Source organism: Leuciscus leuciscus, assembly GCF_965113295.1.
Source record: "Leuciscus leuciscus genome assembly, chromosome: 14".
NCBI lineage: Eukaryota > Metazoa > Chordata > Actinopteri > Cypriniformes > Leuciscidae > Leuciscus > Leuciscus leuciscus.
The window spans coordinates 31459681-31482466 of record NC_138738.1 but is presented as its reverse complement, the minus strand read 5'-3'; the positions used below and the strand labels follow the sequence as shown (position 1 = coordinate 31482466).

The following is a 22786-nucleotide window of genomic DNA, read 5'->3' as shown; positions in this document are numbered from 1 at the left end:
TTCTGTGGCATTAGCTTGGACTTTCGTTTAAATTAAATCACAGACACAAGGTAACCATAATCCATTTCGCGATCTTGTATTCTTACTTATCATTCATTCATTTAATATTTTATTTTTATTTTGACTTCTTTTATAGTTTTTTTCTGTGAGTGAATATATTTGATATTTTCAGCGAGCACACTCTACATCCCATCTACATTGTATCAGCGAAGCTGGCGACGCGACAAAACTAGAACGCTCCCTCACTCGTTTGCAGTGTAACGGGACACTCTCAGATGAGCTGTGTGATGTCACAGGAAACCCGTTACACACACTCCTTTGCTGCTTCAGGGGCCTCAACTCATCACCGAGAACATCTCCCAGTACACACTGCACACTGCCACAGCGGACAACGGAGGACCGATCAAACAAGGTAAGAGCGAGAATTTATTAATTTATTAATTAACACATGTCAACATGTAGATTTCGGCTACTCTTACGACGCTTTTTCCCCTTTCATGTTTTCTAAATAAACTCATTGCGCACTTGCGCAAACTTTAGTACATCCTGATGTGCCATTGCTCAGAACTGAAATAGAAAACTTATTTAAATATTTTTTTTGAACTAATTAAACTCTGTTTCATTACATTAATTACGCTAACAGCAAGATGTTAGCGTAATGAATCACTCTAAATTGCATGGTTTATTAATTTGCTTGTTATTGAGGAACCTTTTAAAGCTTGAAAGGTTCAGGTATAGCTTAGACGAAATCACCTTTTTCTAGTCAAGACTGACAGTTTGGTAAATTAGCTTAATTTCAATAAAATGTTTAAATTGTACATTCATCAGTGTTCAGAGTGATAACATTTGCAATAACATTTAAACAGTATACAACAATAAAACTGCCATTTTCAAAATACTAACAGACTTATTTATCGGTTAGTCTGTCAAAATAATCAATAGCCTATTTGGCCATTTTAAGGTTATCATCGGCAGTGCTTATTAATTGTGCCAGACTGGACAATTAACTACCGACAGCTTTGTCTCTGTGTGTGTTTATTTAAATTGGCCAATTATTTGCTGCTATTAAACTATAATTGTCAGAATTGCAGTCCCGGTGACACCCTAAATGCCACCATCTGCCACCAAAAAATAAAAAAATAAAACCCTATCAGCTGGCCACTAATTAACTTTGATGTCTTTTAATTGAAAATTAAAGTTTGTAGCTGTGTTCTGAATAATGAATATCTCGAACACTTGATTAAAACATAATAAGTATAAATAAATACTGTGAGCACAAGTTTTAAAGAAGACCAGTTTTAAGAAAAATCATAATAGTGTATTAACATATTTCACTGGACTTGTGTTTGGAGAGTTCATATTATTTTGACTTATATTAAGATTTGACATACAGTATAACTGTTATATAGATATAAATGTTTACTGCTTACACAATTTACATTACATTTTAAGGATTTTATTGTTTGTTATTATGATGTTAACGTGGAATGCGCAAATTAAGTTTATGGCAAAACTTTTTAAAAAGGCTTGAGATTCCAGCTATATTGAAATTTCTTTAGAAATGACTGAATGATTTTAGTCAAATTATAACTATTTGAATTTAGCCAAAGTTAATATACACATCATTTCTGCTTAATACCACTTTGAGCTGTGTCACTTTAAGATGAATCCAATCCATATAAGGGAAGAGTGGAAAAATTGTGTGTTATATTCATGGGTGTATCCTAAACGGACATGAGTTAAACTAACTGTCATTGTGCTTCCTGATTGAAGGTCTGGAGGGTGGCTTTTTGTGACCAGGCCCAGTAGAGAAATAGTGAGGGAGGGAGTCAAGGGTTTGGGTATGAGAGAGAGGGGTCTTTGGCAATGTCACATCTATAAACCACTCCTTTAGCTTTACAGGAAGGGCAAAAAGTTATCATGTTTCGGCCCTCTGTTTTTTCACCAAGTTCTGGGGTCATCCAATCACCCAAAATGTCTAGGAAAACACTTTATTTTCACATTCCTTTTGGAATGACATGTGATTTATGCCTATACTGCCAACACCTGAATGATACAAGATTTATTGCTGTTTTTCTTCTCTTAAAGTTTTATTAAGTAGTTTTATGGTCTGTTTTTGTATTTCTTTCATCATGTCACTTTATTTTTAAAGTAGATGAACAGCGGTTTATTGTGAAAGAAAACATAAAGAGAATGTTCAGCCGATTAAGAAATGTTATTTATCAAGGCACACTTAATAGATGCTGCTACTATTTCATAGTTACACAGACAGTCATCAGCCTTTTTACGTTTGTTGATCGAAGTTAATGAAGAAACCTCACTATAACTTCTACATTTCCTTCTGAGCTTTGGTTCTCAAAGTATTCAGTGTAGAAAGACAATGTTACCGCTCTGATATCTTTGTATATGGGCGGCTGACGAATAATATGTTTATCAAGATTGTAGGTGCAAATAAACTGTCCAGTGAAATGACAAATTAATTTTGCGCAAAAAAGGTTCCAAAAGGGTTTTTTCACAGCAATGCAATTGAAGAACCATTTCAGGTTCCCCAAAGAACCATGTTTTCTTAGTATAACGAACATTTTAATAATCTAAAGAACCTTTTTCCTCTACAAAGAACCATTTTGTGCAATGGAAAGGTTCAATGGATGTTAAAGGTTCTTTATGGAACCATTTATGCCAGTGAAGAACCTTAATTTTTAAGAGTGTGCAAATATGTAGTTCTCACTAAATGGCTGCCTGTTAATCTGGAATGAAGGACTGAGAGTGGATCTGTCAGGGTCAACGCTGATGACCCCAAAACACTTAAATTCTATATTCTTTAAATGTTAAATTGTTTAGACAAATATTTTCTGCAAATAGAACTGCCACCAAATTGGCTGAACTAGAAACAATTGGACACACACTGAAGAATAGTGACCATGATGTTAGGATTACAAATGACGCAATTGACTACTGTTTTCAAACAGGTTTCCCGAACACTGGGTGACTGGAGAAAGGCCCGGCCCCAAACTCATGCCATTGTTTGTGCCAACATTATGTTGAGCTGGCTGGGATTTTCAAATCAAGCAATATTGAAAGTATCACAGTGTTTACACTCTTAATTGAGACATTCATTAAGCTTTGAACTACAACAGTCTTGACTTGTGCGGTTTTCTGAATGAAATAATCTACAGACTCTGACCTACTAATTCAGACGGAAAGACTTAGTCATTTTACAGTGAAATTTCTGGAGGAGTAATTTGTTATAGCTCTCATTCTGGACAGAAAACAAGGCGTACAGTGTTTCCCACCAAAAACATTTGGTGACTTCAGCCACAGTTAAAAATGTATGACAGGCAGTCACTCTATTTAGATTAGATTACATCTAACCAAGTACATTTTAAACAAAACAAAAAAGATGTTTGCTTTAAATGAAAAAATAATAGATATGTGGTTCAAAATAAAAAAATTTAGGTTGTCAAACTTAATAGAACTTGTTCACAGTTTATGTGGTAACACTGCTTAGACATCATTTAACAGGACTTCTTCCTCCATTAATGCAGTTTCATGTAATTAAAAAAAGCAAGGTGAACTCTATATATAGTGTAATACATTTAGTATTATTTATGAATTCATATATTGGTATTATTACAGTAGTGCGACAAAAAGTCTTGCACAGAAATTTCTTCAAAAGTCACGATAATTGCCATTTTGCATCAAGAAATATTTTCTATCCAAATGGAAGTTATAAAAAAAAAACACACGTACTTTAATTCACTTTGTCTGGACTTCTGGGAAGCATGTTCATTTTCAAGACTAAAGACAAATCCAAATGGATAATTTTCCACATATGAGTCTAGTCATGTGGTTTCGGGTCCTCATCCAAGCAGGAAATGTTTGGAGGCCGAACAAAAGAATCACATGACGTTTCAGCCCCTTGGCCATGGCCATACCGACAGGTATTAATTTAAAAAGGAAATAACAGCAGAATCAAGGCAGATGTTAAAGATGTTTTGGAATGCTCTGATAGTTCCACATGGAACACCATAAAAAGAATAAACCGGGGTTGTGTATAATCAGACTGTAGTCCAGGATGTCATAAAATATTAGCATGTAAAAATAGAAAATTCTGTTTGCAAGCAACTTTATTGTGGCTATAACAGATCTTCCTAAGCTTTGAAGCTGATTTATGATGTTATCTGTATCGAGCAAGCCTCCTGATGGACTGAACTTTTATGTAAAGCAGACTTTGATTCCGCCCCCCTTCTCCAACTTAACAACAGTGCTATCAATGCACTCCTGGGAGCGGAATAGGTCGACAGTTCACCTGGCTCTAATGGCTTGTTTTCATGGAAATGAAAATTTACCAACAGAAATTCTTTTGGGAAATCTCTAATTTTGTTTTTATTTTGGCTTACCTTCTATACTCTTTGTTTGGTTTAGAAATAACCTAAATCTACTAGCAAAGTGTCTGTCCATAACTCTATTTTTTGGATGTATAATAATCTCTGTTTGCTTTCAGCTGAAGCATTCAGATCATTTGGATACACAAAAGCCAAACAGTGGAACCATGTTTGGATGCTGGATTACCTCATTTCTCTTACTGTTGGCAACCTCTGAGGTATGTTTGTCATAAACAATGTTTTATAAACATTATGTACAGGTTTATATCTTTTTATAAGGGAACCCTCAAGTTGTTCTAAACTTGTATTAATTTCTTTCTTGTGCTGAACACAAAAGAAGATATTTTGAAGAATGTGGGTAACCAAGCAGTTTCTGGTCCCCATTGACTTCCATAGTAATTTTTTTAATATAATATGGATGTCCCTGGGGACCAGCAACTGTTTGGTTCCCAACATTCTTCAAATTTTCTTTCCTTATGTTCAAAAGAAGAAAGAACTTCATGCAGAACAACTTGAGGGTGAGTAAATGATGACAACTTTTCATTTTAATCCCTTTAAAGGAGCCGTATGTAAGATTGTGGCCAAAACTGGTACTGCAATCACTTTCAAATTACTATAGAGCGGTGTATCCCCTCCCCCTCCGCCTGACTCGAGGTTGCCAGATTGGCTGCAGGATCCAGCAGGAACGTAGGCTGCTACGTAGCTGTGGTAACTAGAGCAGAGCTGGCAACCCCGATGCCAAAACACTACTGACTTCGTGATTGGCAGATAGGTGGAGGGTGGAGCATCAGGCCAAAACACAAGATGACAACATCAACATCAGTTGAGGGCTGCAACTTCACTTTTTAAAGTCCAACTGAAATCAAAATGGACCGTATTTACATTGTTAGCGCATATTACTAGTCTTGTGGTGAACAATTAATCCGTGCAAGTTAAAACACACAAAAAAATTTTTTGGCTTCGTAATCTTTAATCAAAATCTGAAAATGCCCCTCCCCTCTGCATTGGAGGACCTTCCCTGATGACGTAGGTTTGAGGACTTGGGTTGGGAAACGCTTAACCACTCCCCTCAAATCGTTAGTCTGTAATGAGCGAGAGATGGAGAGGAGGAGCGCTAGAGTAAAACCCTGCCCTCTGTTCAATATTCCTTTTCACTGGGAAATACGTCACAGCACTGGAGAAAAGTCGTTTGCAACTTCCGGTTCACGCGGACTTTAAATGACAATATCCTGGCCGGACTACTGTTGTCAGTGATATAAGTATTTGAAATGGACATGATTTCTTAATGTCTAGTGACATATCAGGGCCATTTTATGATTAATTGAAATACATTTCTTACATACAGCTCCTTTAAGTATAACAAAACAAATGTATTAGAATCAGGAGTATGCGAGAATTAAGGTTTATGTATCTGCCATTCTCTATTGTTCATCAGCTAATGTCATTGTGATCAGCTAATGTCATTGTCATCTCTTTTCTTCATATTTTTCAACAGTTTTTTGTGGTGGTCCTCTCAGAGAACAACACTGGAGGTACGGCACAAAAGAATCCCCATGATTTAGACTTCTCTCGCCACAATATTTTGAACGCCCAGTTTGAATGTTTCCAGAAGATTATGAAAGACACGAATCACAACAGAACAGGTGAGAAGTTCTTATTTTACAAAGATTCTTGACTGAGCAATGGCTATAAACTATGCTCAGACATATCGTTTGTTGGATCTAGAACAATATTCAGAATCTCAGATCAGCATCTTTAAGTTAAGCCCATTTAACCTTTCAAACAAGACGTTTGAAAGCTTTCATGCAGGTTTTGTCTACCTAACAGTTTGGTTTTTATAATGATTTTTTTACCAAGACTTTTGCCATTGTACTTCGGGTTTGTTGTTTAGTAAAGGCCTGCTAGTCATGGCAGTTGTGGAATTCCACTGAAAAAGGGAGGTTTATTTTCTGCCCTCGGTCAATCTCTGACTTGGATGCTCGTAAGAACATTAGGGGACCGAAACCGCATGATGTTTTGTCACATCATCCTGAAAATTACGGGAAAGCTCTTATGTGAAAGGATGATTGAATGGAAATATTCTGTGGTTCATTGCTGTGTATGAGACACAAGTTACAGTTGAAGGACGACAGATGAAGCTTGACACAAGGGGAGGAGGACGTTCCATGACAGCTGCTAAAAGCTTTTTGGCAAGGACCACGAAAACTGACGATCTAGTTGGAACGGAAAGACCTTCCTAAAATATAATGGCACAGATTTTGTGTTTTTTCGCAAAATTCAATCACAGTCATTTATATCATCATTGTACTAAGCCAAAACAAATGATTAAACTATTATCTGTAAAATAGTTTTACTTAGTGATAAGTTTACAGTGTATCTTTTCTCTACACATTTTTTTTAACCTAATATTATAATAGAACTATTTTTTCACAAATTTTTATTGTGCATTTAGCTTAGTTCCATGTGAAAAAACTCACTAGAAAGATGGGGTTATTATTATTATTGGCTTTTTTTATTGTCTGTAGTCTTTTTTTCTTTTTTTTATTCTACTGCAGTCTTGTTTGAGAAGACAAGAACCAGGCACCAAATACTAAGACCCTGCCAACATATTTTATGTGGTCTTAAAGTCGGCATGAAACGGAAGTTGTGATTAATGTTTTCTTCCCTATTGTGACATATATCCGAATGAAACAGCTTCTCAAACAATGTAGGGCGGGACTTGATTTTGTCCACTAGGAAATTATTGGATGGTTGTGGTTTGCTATTGCTGTGATGTCATGGGAGTGACAGGTTGTCCCACCTTCACACCAGAGAAGATGCAATAATGTCGCTGCAAGAGGGAGGGGAAGCTATTTTGATTAAGGAATACAAGGGCAAAATATTTTTTTTAATAAAATTAAAAAACTGCAATAAAAATAAGATTAGTCAATTTTGATTTCATGGTGACTTTAAGAAGTCTTAAAACCAATACCACATGATTAAGATTCCAACTATGAATTTATTAATAACTGCAAATGACTCTATTGCAGATGGTTCTATGTGTAAACGGACTTGGGATGGATGGCTGTGCTGGGAGGATTTGGACGCAGGATTCACTTCAGCCCAGCACTGTCCAGGCTACTATACTGACTTTGATACCTCAGGTGAGTCCTACGTAAGACTTTTATCTTGTCGTTGTTGAATAAAGGTTACTTCTTATACATAAAGGTGTTATTCAAAGCCTGACTGATTAACAAATTGTTCTTTAACAGAAATGGCGACGAAGATTTGTACTGATTCAGGCCATTGGTTCATTCACCCAGAGAGTAACAAAACATGGACAAATTACACAGACTGTAAGCACAAGTCTAATGATCACAAAAGGGTGAGCTTTACACTGTGTCCTGGAGATCCCAGTTGTCCGTTCTATCTTCATAATTCACACACTTCTGCTTTACACACACTACCGGTCAAAAGTTTGGAATAATTCCGATTTTTTTTTTTGTCTCTTATCCTCAACAAAGTTATTTATTCGATTAAAGAACAGCAAAAACAGCAATATTGTGAAATATTATTAAAATATTAATGTGTGTGCAGGGAAAAGTGGTTGACGATAAGTCTGCTCTACCTCTTGATTATAATTTTGTTCTTTCTTTTATTTGTAATGCTTAAAAAGAGTAAATCCCTCATGTATGAGAGTGTGTTGCCTGTGTATCTGTCACTAAAAGTGTGGAATACAGACTTGTCGTTGTCAAACTCTCAGATTCCATGGATTTCCGTGTAAAGTGTTACAAGTCTTCAGATTTTTAAAGTCTCTTATGCTCACCAAGGCTGCATTTATTTGATGAAAAAAACAAAAACAGTAATACTGTGAAATATTATTACAATTTAAAATAACGGTCATATTTAAAAATGTCAAAGCTGAATTTTCACTTTTGACTGGTAGTGTAATTTTTTCTCTTGCTCATATTGAATGGTACATTTTGTATATATAACTTTTCTTTTTTTTCTTTTTTTTTTAGATAGCGTTTAATCTCTACTATTTGGTTTTGATTGGTCATGGATTGTCGCTGATATCTTTGTTTACTTCCCTGGGGATATTTTTCTATTTTAAGTAAGTCACATGAAAAAAATCTTATTGCCATATCATAAAAACATACCTCCCTTTTCACGCAGTCTAATATAGTTTGCTGTTTTGTTCCCACTCAGGAGCTTAAGTTGCCAAAGGATAACTCTACACAAGAATCTCTTCTTCTCCTTTGTGCTGAACTCGGTTATAACCATCATCTTTTTCACTTGTGTTGTAAACAACCAAGAATTAACCCAAGCCAATCCAGTAAGTGTACAAATTGAATAGTGGGCTTTCATGTCATGCACAATATGACCAGGAATGTGTATCAAGAAAGTGAACAGGGTCATATTAACATATATTGATGTGTTTTCTCCCAGGCGAGCTGTAAACTGTCCGTGTTTATTCATCATTATCTCCTGGGCTGTAACTACTTCTGGATGTTGTGTGAAGGGATCTACCTGCACACCCTCATTGTGGTGGCAGTGTTTGCTGAGAAACAGCAACTCATGTGGTATTACCTTCTAGGATGGGGTATGTTTCTTTAATCAACTTCCCAAAATGCACCAAAACTAACTGGATTTCTGTTTGATCAATGTTGCTGTTTCATTAACATTTTTAATAATTGTATCCTTTTCAAATGTTTTCCAGGCTTCCCGTTAATACCTGCACTTATACATGCAGTATCCCGAAGTTATTACTACAATGACAGGTGAGTTAAATCCAAAAGACATGACAAGAAATTTTACAATTCTGATCTTGCTTAATGATTCTGGTTCCATAGTGATTATATTAAAGGGCTAGTTCACCCAAAAATGAACATTCTGTCATAATTTGCTCATTTTTGGGTGAACTATCCCTTTAACATTTCTTTTGAGGAAGCATCCCTCCCCCTTTATAAGTGGTTGTAGTTTTATACTGAGCAACAGTACCATCATTTTTTTTTACCATATAGAATGCATGTTATTTAAAGTTAAATATACAGTATATAAGTGTGTGTGTGTGTGTGTATGTATATATGTGTATATATATATATATATATATATATATATATATATATATATATATATATATATTATATTACATACTACCGCTCAAAAGTTTGCAATAATTTAGATTTTTGGGTGTTTTTGAAATAAGTCTCTTGTGCTCACCAATGCTGCTTTAATTTGAGGGGGGAAAAATAGTAAAGCTGTGAAATAATATTACAATATAAAATAACTAAAAATGTAATTTATTCCTGTCATGGCAAATCTGAATTTTCTAGACTTCCCATCATCCCATCCCATCTTCTGTCAGGAATACACTGACCAGGCAGAGGCTCTGTAGAACATCTTGTGAAATCATAGCAATGATGTCACTGAACATTTAATGAAGTATTCATGCATTCATTGGTTCTGCTTTCTGAACTTTTCTCACACTTTTGTCCACAGCTGTTGGATAAGCTCGAACACTTCTCTGCTCTACATTATTCATGGGCCCATCTGTGCAGCCCTGTTGGTAAGTCTGATTTCTTTTTATTCTTGCATTCTTTCTCTATTTTGTTTTATCACACTTTATCTCTCTTGTTTATCTTCCACTCACCCTTGCCAATGTGTGTGTATCTGCATGATCTTGTTTCAAAAAATCAACTTAAGCTCTGGCATTCTGCCATTTTTAATCAAAGTGCCGTGTTCTCTTTGTTGTTTTTGTTGGGCTCATATGGGATATATTATTATACAGCCCATTAAATGCTTGGACTGACTTCTGCAATGCTGGAATTGCCAGTTTAAAGCTGATTTTGTGTCATTATAAACTGTTATTGCTGTTTACAGGGCTATTTAGACATTCAGAATGGTGCTTGATGATGAATATAGACTGGGTCAATGACCAATTTTCAAACTATTTGGTCCACCACCAATCTTAAATATATATGGTTATAGACCTTATAAACCGCTCGTTTTTAAATATTCCAGGTCTACTTGACAATTGTTATGACATCCGCTTCAACCATTACACCGCTCATGACAACTTTCGTTAACTCTACAATAAGTAAATCCACTTCACCAGCTAATTACTCTTCAACAGCAATACTATAGAAATATACAGAGCTACCACCAAATGGAAGTTCAAACACAACATTCTATAAAAACTCTTTATATGACAATTTACTGGTATTATGACAGACTATAACATAATCCAAACTTTAGAATTCTGCTTTGAATCCATGATAGAATGTACAGTGTGGCCAAAATACTTTTTGAGGTACTGCAATTTTGTTTCTCTCTCTTTATAGTTGCTCTTTTCTCTGCTTGTTGTCCTTAGGTTAACCTCTTCTTCCTTTTAAACATTGTGAGAGTGTTGATCACAAAGCTGAAGGTGACCCACCAGGCTGAATCCAGTCTGTACATGAGGACCGTCAGGGCCACTTTAATCCTTGTACCTCTGCTGGGCATTCAGTATTTACTGCTGCCCTACAAACCCAACGGACGGCTCGCCTCCGAGATATATATGCACACAATGAACATACTTTTGCATTACCAGGTAGGTGTTGTCGACAACAGGCATGGGATCAAAAATCAATTTAATAATTAAAAAATAAAAATTTAAATAAATGAATACATTCTCCAATTGACATTAAAATATTATATTAAAAATAGACATTTAAAACTTTTTTTTTTTTTTAAGGTACAGAAAATGTATTAATCACTTTTCAAACTGACAAACAAATAAGACATTTAAAACTTTGTGTTTAAAATGTTAGTACATGAATATACATTAACACATTATGGTTACACATTATTTTAAGGTAAAAAGTGATACCTTTACCTTTTTATTTAATAATTAATACATTCATAATTATTCTGTTCATTTTATATTTAAGTGGAACACATACACATTGGTTTACACTAGAAATATTCTGTAACTGAGGACTATAAAATATATTTTTTCCCCCCACAGGGCCTTTTGGTTGCCACTATATTTTGCTTTTTCAATAGCGAGGTAAGCCGTTTTCCCCCCCTACAATTTCAATGCAATGTTTTCCTCAAAGCATAAAGATATTTGCCATTATACTTAATATATTGCTCTCTTTTGTTTGTTTAGGTGCAAGGTGTTTTGCGAAGGCACTGGAGCCAGTACCGCTACCGCATGCAGTTTGGCAGCACATTTCCGATCACAGACCACCTGCGTTCCGCATCCTACACGGCCTCCTCCATGACAGAAGTCCATAGATGTTACAGCATCGACAGCCACATGGAGACTCTAAACGGCAAGAGTTTTCACAATCTGGAGACCACCATTCTTCGATCAGACAACCTGTACATGTGAGAAACTCTTTGACTTCTGGGAGAACAGCCTCATGGAGAGCACCACTGACTGATATGTGTGCCTACTGGACAAATATCGGGACACTTTGGACTGTAAACCCCAAGAAGCCTTTCCTTTTTCCCTACAGGCTTCATTGATCTCCAGTTTATGGATGGGGACTGGAGAAAATACTGTATTTTATTTGGAATATTAAAGTCACGTGAACATTTTCCACGGTGATCCAGTGAAACACTATGGAGAACCTCACACATGGTCAGTCTTTCTGATTTCTTTGATTGAAATGGAGGTCAAGTTGGATATTATATGGGTGAAACTATGACCTGAAGAACATTTCTTAATGAAGCTTTATTCTGTATGGCACTGTGTTGATTAATTGAAGGTTGAGCCACCCTGATTCATTGGATGATGGTTGTCACATATATGGATCTATGGATTATTCTGGCTCAAAGAATCTAGTACAAGAATGGAATAAACAGTGGAAGACACAAAATCAATAGGATGTGATTCCAGAAGATACTGATTACCTCGTCCTGCTCTTTTTGTTCATCCTGAATTTCATTTTGTTATCAGTTATGAGATTAATTTTATGTGAAATTTTAATCCACATACAGGGCAATATTGACAATATATTCTATATATGCAAAATATTTTGTTGTCTCTTAGGAGTGCTGAGTTTGAATATGTATATATATATATAATATTTGATTAAAGAAACCAAAACAAAATAGAGTTACTGTCATTAAAATCTAGAGTCATTGTAAACATACATTTCCCTGCTAAAAGACTATCAGATCTTGGATAGATTAGGATAAACCAGTCTGGACTAGCATGTCAGTTTTTGCTGGCCTGACACGTCCTTTCAGCAGGGTTATCTTGTTCACTTTTGATTCATCTAAACATCTTTCTTCAACTAATTTATCTGTAGTTCATATGAATCTTGGTGTAGGTGAGTCTTGTTCTTCAAGGCCAAGTTACATTAGCACTTGTGGGTTTACAGTTTTTGGAGATCTGCAGATCTACAAACAGATGAGGTCTCTAAGTGTCTCTATGTCTGGAACATACAGATGCGTTTAGCGCTTTTTCAACTGTTGTTTCTTAAAATATGTTATGTGCACATGCTGGATAAATAAACATTCCTATTTTGAGGTGTAAATGCATTTCTACAACTGTGTCTTATGCATGTTTGCATGGTTGTACTTCGTGTCTAGAAATATTGGAAAAACATTACAATAAGGTCCCATTCATTAACATTAGTTATTGCATTAGTTAACATGAACTAAGAATGAGTGAAATATTTTTTTTTTTACATCATTTATACAATTCATTGTTTGTTCATGTAAGTTCACAGTGCATAACTAATGTTAACAAATGAAATCTTATTGTAATGTGTTACCAAAATATTTAAAGCTTCAGTAGGGCTTTCCTTTCTTTTAAGACATTAAAAAGGTTCAGTTCAAGACTGTTTGTTTGAATCTGATGTTTTACAGAGGAACTGTCAAAAAAACTGATATGATATTGTTGGTTAGTCATAATGACACTTGGAACATTTCCGACATATAAATCTGTAAAAACATACTTCTTTGATCACTGTTTTGAAAAGAATGTTGAAAACATTGTGTCACTGTAGATGTACTCTGGTGAAAGTATAAGCGGTTAAAGTCAGGTATCCTGCTGAATAGATCAGCATGAATGTCCACTTGTTGCTGTAGTCAGTTACTATAACTGGATAAATTTAGATTATGTCAGTCAGCTCTGTTCCTGTTTATTCTCCAACTTCCTATATAAATAATCATATTCATTACATAAGAGAATTATGAAAAGCTGCTTTTCAGTCATAATAAACACATATGTCTCTACAAATGTGACAGATATTATTGATGTAAATCTTTTATATTATAGCAGTTAGCGCATTTCCCACTGGAGTACTGTTTTTAAATGTGTTCTGTTAAAGGCAGCAGATTACTAAAGATACTGTTGGAGGTCACTTCACAAAGGGATATGTGACTGCTCCAACAGGATGTGTAACTTCCTCACTGATATACACATACAAGCATGCACACACACTGTGGAAAAAAAAGTTGCTGAAGTAAACAGTGTGCAGCTGACATGTGTCTCTGCCTCGGGGAACAGCACAGGAAGAAGCCTCGGATTTGGTGCTGCCACACACTATGGGGTCTCTCTTCTCGCTCACTTTCTCTCTAAATGTGTGTGTGTTTTTCTGTAAAATCTGCAGTTATCAAAGTTTGCAGATCATGTTCTGTGATTGTTTGCATTGGTTCCATATGCGGTGTAGGGGCTCAGGGGGAAGGGCCCTCCCTTGTCATCAGCTCTACTCTCAGCAGAGGAATTGCATGCATAAGGACCTGAAGCAAGTGCAGGCAATGGGCCTCAAACCATTTCCAACCCAAGAGAATAGTTAAAAATATGTTTTCACTTGTGAAAGAATCATTTTAAATGAATCATTGAGGGCAAAGTTAAAATATCATCTTCAAAATTACAATGAAAACCCTGCTTAATGTGGAGCACTAATGTGCACCTTTACGCACATGACCCTAGCAGACAAATAATTGATTCTTCTGTCTAAAAGTAGCAGTGGATTCTATGTAGAACTTTAAAGCACGTACAGGGCAGAAAGATTAACTCTCCCATCGATATTAGAGTGGGAAGAGGGCAGTTGAAAGGCAGCCAGATTAATGGACTCACAAATTGTGGTAATAAGACCTTGGGAAGAAAGGCCGAATTAGTTCAAAGAACGACCCCTGAATACTCCGGTAACCAGCGCAAGCATGACTCACTAACTGACAGGGCATGAAGCTCACCGACATGTTTAGCGGAAGCAACAGCCAGAAGAAACGCCACTTTCAAGGACAATCACAGGGACACCCAATGGTTCAAATGGTCGTGCACAAAGGAATTAGAGTACAAGTCCCACACAGGAGTAAAACGAACAGGCTTTCAATTCCTTGCTCCCTTCAAAAAACTACCAACAAGGTTATGAGATCGCAAAGAAAAACCATCAACTAGAGCATGATAAACAGATATAGCAGCAACATACACTTTTAAGGTACCGGTAGAAGGCACTTTGTAGGAAACTCAGTATATTCGGTACAGTACAGTGAACTGGATAAATTCCTCGATCCTCACACCAAGAAGAAAAAATACTCCAGCGAGCAGCATAAAGCTGGTGTGTTAAAGCAGCCCTGGCATTACCAATGGTGTTGACTACTGCTGGTTCCCAATCCACGCGCACCCAATGGACCCAAAGCTATAGACGATGCCAAATTTGGCATTCGTTCAGCTGAGAGAGGAGATCCCTTCTGATGGGAGGCTGCCATGGTTGGCCCTGCAAAAGATTCAGAAGAAGAGGAAACCATGGCCTGGCTGGCCATCGAGGTGCTACTAAATGTACCCTGTATTTGAAAAGGAACATTTGGTGTAATGTCTCCCATAGCAGTGGAAAAGGAGGAATGCAGACAACAGGCAACATGGCCACTCGTGGGTTAATGCATTCTATTCCAGTGGGCTGGACCGAGACGGTCCTCGCAAACTACCAGCAGCAATAATTGGTCAGTTCTGACACAAACAGATCCACCTCTTTCTTGTTGTATCGCACTACTGCTGCACTGCTGCACTGCACTACATCTGGGTGAAGCCTCCATTCCCCCAGATGTAGCAGATCCCTGGACAGAGCATCCGCCACTTGATTGTACGCTCCTGGGAGATGAACCGCTCTTATTAAACCCAGTCTGAGGATCTTGCGAGTTAGCTGTAAAGATGCGAGAGACTTGGTGCCGCCCTGATGATTCAAATGAAATCTTCACAGCTTTTTAGTTGCACCGAGATAGTTATGGGGAGGGGCAAGGTGCGTGCCTAGAGAGAGGGAGAGAAGGGAGAGGGGAGTTAAGACGCCTCCTGATAACTGTGTTTCAGGTTGTAAACATTCAGTGAATAAACAATTACCCTTTGGGGTGTTTGTGAACTGAATCTTTGTCTCCTGTACTTCTCCTATGGAAGTGCAGGATGCCACAATACCATGGTCAGTCTGAATATACAATTCTGATTGACTGGAAGATGTGCAATAAAACCATTTAATGCTCAGCTATTTCGAAGTCAGTTTAATCACCATTCTATATTAATGCACTGAATACACAAAGATGCATACTTCTGTCACGAATAAATCAAGAAATATAAACGAGGACTCAAATGCAGAAAAACAAAAGGTAAGATTTTAATTAACTAACCAAGCAAAAAATACAAAGAATAAACAAAATTCCCACGTGGGGGAAAACACTAGAACAAATACTAAACAGGCTTAAACGCTAGGAACAAAACACAAGAACATTAGACAACGTAACAGCACAAGACTACAGACACAAGGAGACTAAATAGGGGAGCAAACAAAGGAGGGTAACGAACACAACAGGTGGGACAAATTAACCAATAACTAGATAGCAAGATGGGAGGGGCTAGACAATGGACACGAGCACATGGCTCAAAACAACAAAACACCCAAGTGCAAAACAAGACAGGACAAGCTTGTGACATAACCCCCTCCTAAAGGAGCGGCTACCAGACGCTCCACTAGGACAGGAGGGACGGACCAAGGCGGGACGGGAGGGACGGCCCAGGGCGGGACGGGAGGGACGGCCCAGGGCGGGACGGGAGGGACGGCCCAGGGCGGGACGGGAGGGACGGCCCAGGGCGGGACGGGAGGGACGGCCCAGGGCGGGACGGGAGGGACTGCCCAGGGCGGGACGGGAGGGACAGCCCAGGGCGGGACGGGAGGGACGGCCCAGGGCGGGACGGGAGGGACAGCCCAGGGCGGGACGGGAGGGACAGCCCAGGGCGGGACGGGAGGGACAGACCAGGGCGGAGCGGGAGGGACAGACCAGGGCGGAACGGGAGGGACAGACCAGGGCAGGACAGACCAGGGCGGGACGGGAGAAACAGACTGTCCATCGGGCGGCCAGGGAGGAGCAGATTGTCCATCGGGCGGCCAGGACGGAGCAAACTGTCCATCGGGTGGCCAGGGCGGAGACTTTCCCTCGGGCGGCCAGGGCGGAGACTTTCCCTCGGGCGGCCAGGGCGGAGATTCTCCCTCGGACGGTCAGGGCGGAAACGACCCCTCGGGCGACCAGGGTTCAAGAACTGGAACTGGCACCCCCGGCTCGGGCACTGGAACTGGCACCCCCGGCTCGGGCACTGGAACTGGCACCCCCGGCTCGGGCACTGGAACTGGCACCCCCGGCTCGGGCACTGGAACTGGCACCCCCGGCTCGGGCACTGGAACTGGCACCACCGGCTCGGGCACTGGAACTGGCACCAACGGCTCGGGCACTGGAACAGACACTGGCTCCGGCTTAGGAACAGACACCACCGGCTCAGGGACTGGAACAGACATCACCGGCTTAGGAACAGACACCACCGGCTCAGGAACAGACACCACCGGCTCAAGTGTGTGCGTAGCCCACACACACCACATGGCTGTGGCCATAATGGCCAGTGTCGCGGTCACTGAGGGATCAGGAACAAACGCCACTGGCTCAGGCTCAAGAACAGACAACACCGGCTCAGCAGGCATGACGTGAACAGTTTCAGGCTGGGCAGACACGACGAGAACAGTCTCCGGCTGGGCAGACGTGACGTGAACAGTCCCCGACTGGGCAGACGTGACGTGAACAGTCTCTGACTGGGCAGACGTGACGTGAACCGTCTCTGACTGGGCAGACGTGACGTAAACCGTCTCTGACTGGGCAGACGTGACGTGAACCGTCTCTGACTGGGCAGACGTGACGTGAACCGTCTCTGACTGGGCAGACGTGACGTGAACCGTCTCTGACTGGGCAGACGTGACGTGAACCGTCTCTGACTGGGCAGACGTGACGTGAACAGTCTCTGACTGGGCAAACGCGACATGAACAGTTCTGGCTGGGCAGGCGTGACGTGAACAGTCTCTGGCTGGACAGACGTGACGTGAACAGTCTCTGACTGGGCAGACGTGACATGAACAATCTCTGGCTGGGCAGGCGTGATATGAACCTTCCCGGGAACCTCCAGGATCTTAAACAGCGTCGAAAAATAATCCAACAATGTTTCAGCAGGCGTCCTGTCAGGGGACACAGACTCAGTGGCAGCCATCTTACCCGGTGACACAGACTCGGCAGACGTGACGTGAACAGTCTCTGACTGGGCAAACGCGATGTGAATAGTCTCTGGCTGGACGTGAACAGTTGTAGAGGAAGCCTTTCTTCTCCTCCTGCGTTTTGGAGTCCCCGAACTCTGGACCACCGGCACTGAGATCACTGGGACCATCGGCGCTGGAACCACCGGTGTTGGAACCATCGGCACTGGAACCATGGGAACAGGCGATGAAAGACGCTCGGGGCTGAACCTCGCCGGTCCATGGTCAGAGAATGACCAAACTGGAGAATGCTGTCGGTGCTCACCTCTAGTATCTCCTCCCCTACGTCCTCCACGAGTTCCCCTAAATTTGACCAGACGGGTTCCTCTAAAAATCTCTCTGTCCCATGTGGTAGGAGAGAGCCCGCGAGAATCCATACTGCTGAGTCCTCAAATGGCTGTTACGTTCTGTCACGAATAAATCAAGAAATATAAACGAGGACTCAAATGCAGAAAAACAAAGGTAAGATTTTAATTAACTAACCAAGCAAAAAATACAAAGAATAAACAAAATTCCCACGTGGGGGAAAACACTAGAACAAATACTAAACAGGCTTAAACACTAGGAACAAAACACAAGAACATTAGACAACGTAACAGCACAAGACTACAGACACAAGGAGACTAAATAGGGGAGCAAACAAAGGAGGGTAACGAACACAACAGGTGGGACAAATTAACCAATAACTAGATAGCAAGATGGGAGGACTAGACAATGGACACGAGCACATGGCTCAAAACAACAAAACACCCAAGTGCAAAACAAGACAGGACAAGCTTGTGACAACTTCATTCTCGCTGTTTTCATTTAAGCACACACACATAGGCCCTACGTCACTCTAAAATCACGCTGCACACACACAGAAACATTCAGGAGCACACAAATAATAAAGTAATAATAAAATAGCTTTGCGACTTAATCACTACATAATATTTCTCAGCAACGAGGGGGTAACATCGCTTGTTTTGAAGTAATTAAACTCACAGATTCGTTTTTTTAATAGAGAGAGAACAGACAGGTAATTCACACCTGCATCTCTCATCTCTCTCTCTTGATAATTAATTAAAATATATCCTATAATTCAATCATTAAAATAAATGTAATCTTACGCACTACTTTATCTCTGTGTCTGATTCAAAGCGGGTAGAATGCTTTATCTAACAAGCCGTAACTGAAATCCGTCCTTTTTAGCCTTCTGGTCAAATATTATGCTGCAAACATCAATAACAGCTTTAAGTTGTCTGCAGCACCATAGTATAAGCAGTTTAAGTAATTTTTTATTCACGTCGGGCGGTTCTTTGCCTCCACATCAAGTCTTTTTCAACTCAAATTCGCTGTGTTGACCAACAGAAAGCTGTTTTGCTTGAAAGTTACTTCTGTGTGAGCTGTGCTTCATAAATCACTAAGCTATTGAAAGTAGACAATGGACATTTTATGGCCATAAAATTTCACCAACATTTTGCTAATGTGACCACAATCTAGAGCAGCTTTTGTTTCAAACATGTCTTAGATGACTAAAAATTTTACCTTTAATAGTTAGATAGCTCTAGATTATAGTGTAAAAGAATTAGAATTAGCTGTTTGTAATCTATTCACTAAGAGTTAATTAAAGAATGGAAAAGAACAGCTTCTCAGGACAGAGAAGCTGTTCTTTTCCATTCTTTAATCAACTCCTTTGGCAGAAGACTGCATCACTTCCCTTTTCTATAATTGTTTCTGCTTGAACTTCTGCACCCATCCCGCATTCACAGACGTTTCTGACTCTTCGAGAACACTCTTGTTTCACCGGGCCAACAGTCATAGACATTTAACCCAAATGAAGACAAATAATTTTGATAATCTAAAAGAATTTGTGAATTGGCTGTAATAATTAAGAAAAGTGTAGAGAGGTAAAAAAGCAATGAACAGCACATTATCAAGTTTGTCTGGTGGCTTTGTCTTTGTTTATCACGTGTTTAGTTTATGCTGGTGATGTCATATCATATTTGTTTATTGAGAGCTTGTGAAAATGATTTATTGCTTAATTGCAATGTTCTCATTGTGAGAGCCTTCCGAATATTGTGATCCAAATACTAGAAAATTCTTTGTTAAAACCACAATCATTCATTATCGTCATAACAATCCAGCACAGTCCGTCAGTAGCCTACGTTACCTAATTCCATGAAATGTAATATGTTAGATGGTTTGTTTTTATTTTTTGTATTTTTATTTTTAGTTTCACTGTAATTTTTTTATTATTCATAAATTTTTTTCATGACCAATACTTGAGTCAATTCTTGCTGGTCTGGGTAACAGGATCATACTGCTTAAGCTCATTCTGAAATACCCTTTGTGTTCATACTACTCACTGTTTATGAATGATTGAGTAATTGTAAGGATGAAGGTGATATCTGAAGCTCATCAAATATAAGCAACAAAGTTGGATAAGTGATCTTCCTCTGATTGTGTGTGCTTACTGGCAGTCTGCTCTGTTTTCAAAGAACACTGATTACTAAGCACCCAACTCATTGTTCGGTTAAGAGGATTTAAAAATGTTCAAGTTTCCTGCTAGATTCTCAGTATTAATTAATTAGTTTATGGTCCGTGCACTGAAGCACTGAGCATTTCCCATGAACCTTGAACATGATTCACTCAATGATAACCTTGCTAAGGTAAAGTAACACATTTTGTTGATAAAAAAAGGACAAATTGACGCCTGAAAGATGATATTACATTCAATATTCCAACATAAAGCCATACATAGGAGTATTGTAGGCAGGGCCGGCGCTAGCCATTTGGGTGCCCTAAGCACAAATGCTTGGTGGTGCCCCCCCCCCACCCACCAAGGGAATAACAACCATTCAGAATTTCTTAGTTAGGTTCTCTTTACTTCCAAAGTAACTGCTGCAAATAAATAATTTTACATTAACAATGGCACCAAACATGAAAAGAAATAAATAATATAAAGGTTAAAATTATAAATACCAAATACCACCACAATTACTAAAAACACAGATTTGGAACTGAACAATGTAAACACAGAAAGTTAAAAGTGCAAAGGTCAGGCACAATATAATAATTCTGTACATAATTTGACAACTCTGTGAATATGAAAATATACAAACACTGAGATTGTGGGGTTTTTTTTTCTTCTAATTGCAGTTTCAAAGTAAAAAGTAAAAAAAGAAAAAAAAAAAGAAAGATTTTAGCCATGCAGGGCTAAAGCCCCGGATCTTTTGCACTACTATAGCGACGCCCCTGGACATGCATACGCATAGGCGTAATTTGCGGGTAGGACATGTCCCCACCACTTTTGAAACATCTCGCGGCACGAATGTACCAATACAAACAAACAAAACATCTCCAGTTAACCAGCAGAGCATTCATTTCATTCGTTTTTTAAATAAGAGTCGATCTAGCGCTGGAATGTGTTGTTTTTTTAAATCAACTGATCAAAGTGCTCGTTGCCGAGCGATCAGTGGCGCGGATACTATGTTTGTTTCTGGCTCGCGCACAGCCTTCACTCAGACGCGCGTTTCAATCCGTTGTGGAGAGACTCTCTATTCGCTCCGGTACAATTAGAAAACAAAAAGCACAAAAAGTGTCCCTGCCTGATATACAACCACTAAAAAACATAATCGGTTTTGATAAAAAAAAAAAAAAAAAAAAACGTACTCGGTTACTAACGTAACCTCGGTTCTCTCTAGAAGAGGGAACGAGTACTGCGTAAGATATCTTACGCTAGGGGAAAATCCTTTTCCGCGAGATATTGAAGCCAAAAATTATCCTTAATTTTGTAATAATGCAAAACGCGTTGCAGCAGCAATGCAGACATAGGCGAGACAGCTCGCGCGCCTATTGGCTGCTCTGCGGCAACTGCAGCAGCCTATCGAGCGAGGCCTGGCGTGACGTCAGACCCAATCAGGGCACTTCGCGCCCGCTGCGTCACGTCCCGCCGAAATGGGCGTGGTCTAGGCCTATAAATATCGCTCGCAGGCAGCTATTATCTGGTTTTTCATCATCGAAGCAACCAGAGCGTGTGCATGCACGGCAAGATACGCAGTACTCGTTCCCTCTTCTAGAGAGAACCGAGGTTACGTTAGTAACCGAGTACGTTCTCTTACGAGAGGTCTCTCGTACTGCGTAAGATATCTTACGCTAGGGGACCCAGTGTAAAACGCCGTGCATGCTGAGATCTGACACCAAAGACCCAAGGGCGAAAGCCCGGGGTACATATAGTGCACAATCACTCAGTGAACTCACAGAGAGTCCGGGAAGAAGGAGGGGTGCAGCCTCACTTTTCCACATAAAGTAGCGTCGAAGGGACGCAAATTTCATCATACAGACAGGGCGGGGTACGGCCTGAACTGATGGGAAAAAATGTGGGTCTTACACAGTTTGCCCAGCTTTAAACTGTCGAAAATTGAGCTGTGCTCAGTAAACGCAGCATTCTGAGCTGAACGCATCAGGTCAGATAATACTGGTAGTTTAGACCGACAGCAGCCTGGCCTGCAGGGCGGGAACCTCTAGGTTATAAAACCTTATAAATGTAGACGGGGAGGCCCAGCCTGCCGCCATACAAATATCTTGCAAGGCAATCCCACTTGACCAGGCCCACGAAGAGGCCATGCCTCTCGTGGAATGCGCTCTGACACCCAAAGGGCACTGCATGCCCTTGGAGGCGTATGCCAGCGCTATAGCATCAACTATCCATCTGGATAGGCTCTGTTTCGACGCGGCTAGTCCCTTAGAACGTCCGCTAAACGAAACAAAGAGCTGTTCCGTCTGTCTGAAAACAGACGAGCGAGACACATAAGCTCGTAATGCCCTGACTGGGCAAAGGAGGCTCGCGTCTCTTTCCTCATCAGGGACCGGTAGGGCTGA

At 39.7% G+C, this 22786-nt stretch overlaps 1 protein-coding gene and 1 long non-coding RNA gene across 2 annotated transcripts in view; one reads left to right on the top strand and one right to left on the bottom strand.

Annotated features, from left to right (window-relative positions):
• The first annotated feature begins 257 nt into the window (after positions 1 to 257).
• Positions 258 to 13199, top strand: calcrlb (calcitonin receptor-like b). The gene is made up of 13 exons (XM_082136069.1): positions 258 to 412; positions 4505 to 4603; positions 5881 to 6028; positions 7415 to 7528; positions 7637 to 7749; positions 8387 to 8478; positions 8574 to 8700; positions 8814 to 8967; positions 9085 to 9145; positions 9867 to 9933; positions 10738 to 10956; positions 11374 to 11415; positions 11518 to 13199. Exons 2-13 carry the CDS (start codon positions 4553 to 4555, stop codon positions 11740 to 11742), a joined length of 1413 nt encoding a protein of 470 aa, XP_081992195.1. The 5' UTR covers positions 258 to 412; positions 4505 to 4552; the 3' UTR covers positions 11743 to 13199.
• LOC309473861 overlaps positions 12882 to 22786 on the bottom strand; it is a 31547-nt gene continuing 21642 nt past the window's right edge. The window contains exon 2 of the long non-coding RNA XR_014197121.1: positions 12882 to 15612. This is a non-coding gene — a long non-coding RNA (uncharacterized lncRNA). The remainder of the gene's footprint in view (positions 15613 to 22786) is intronic.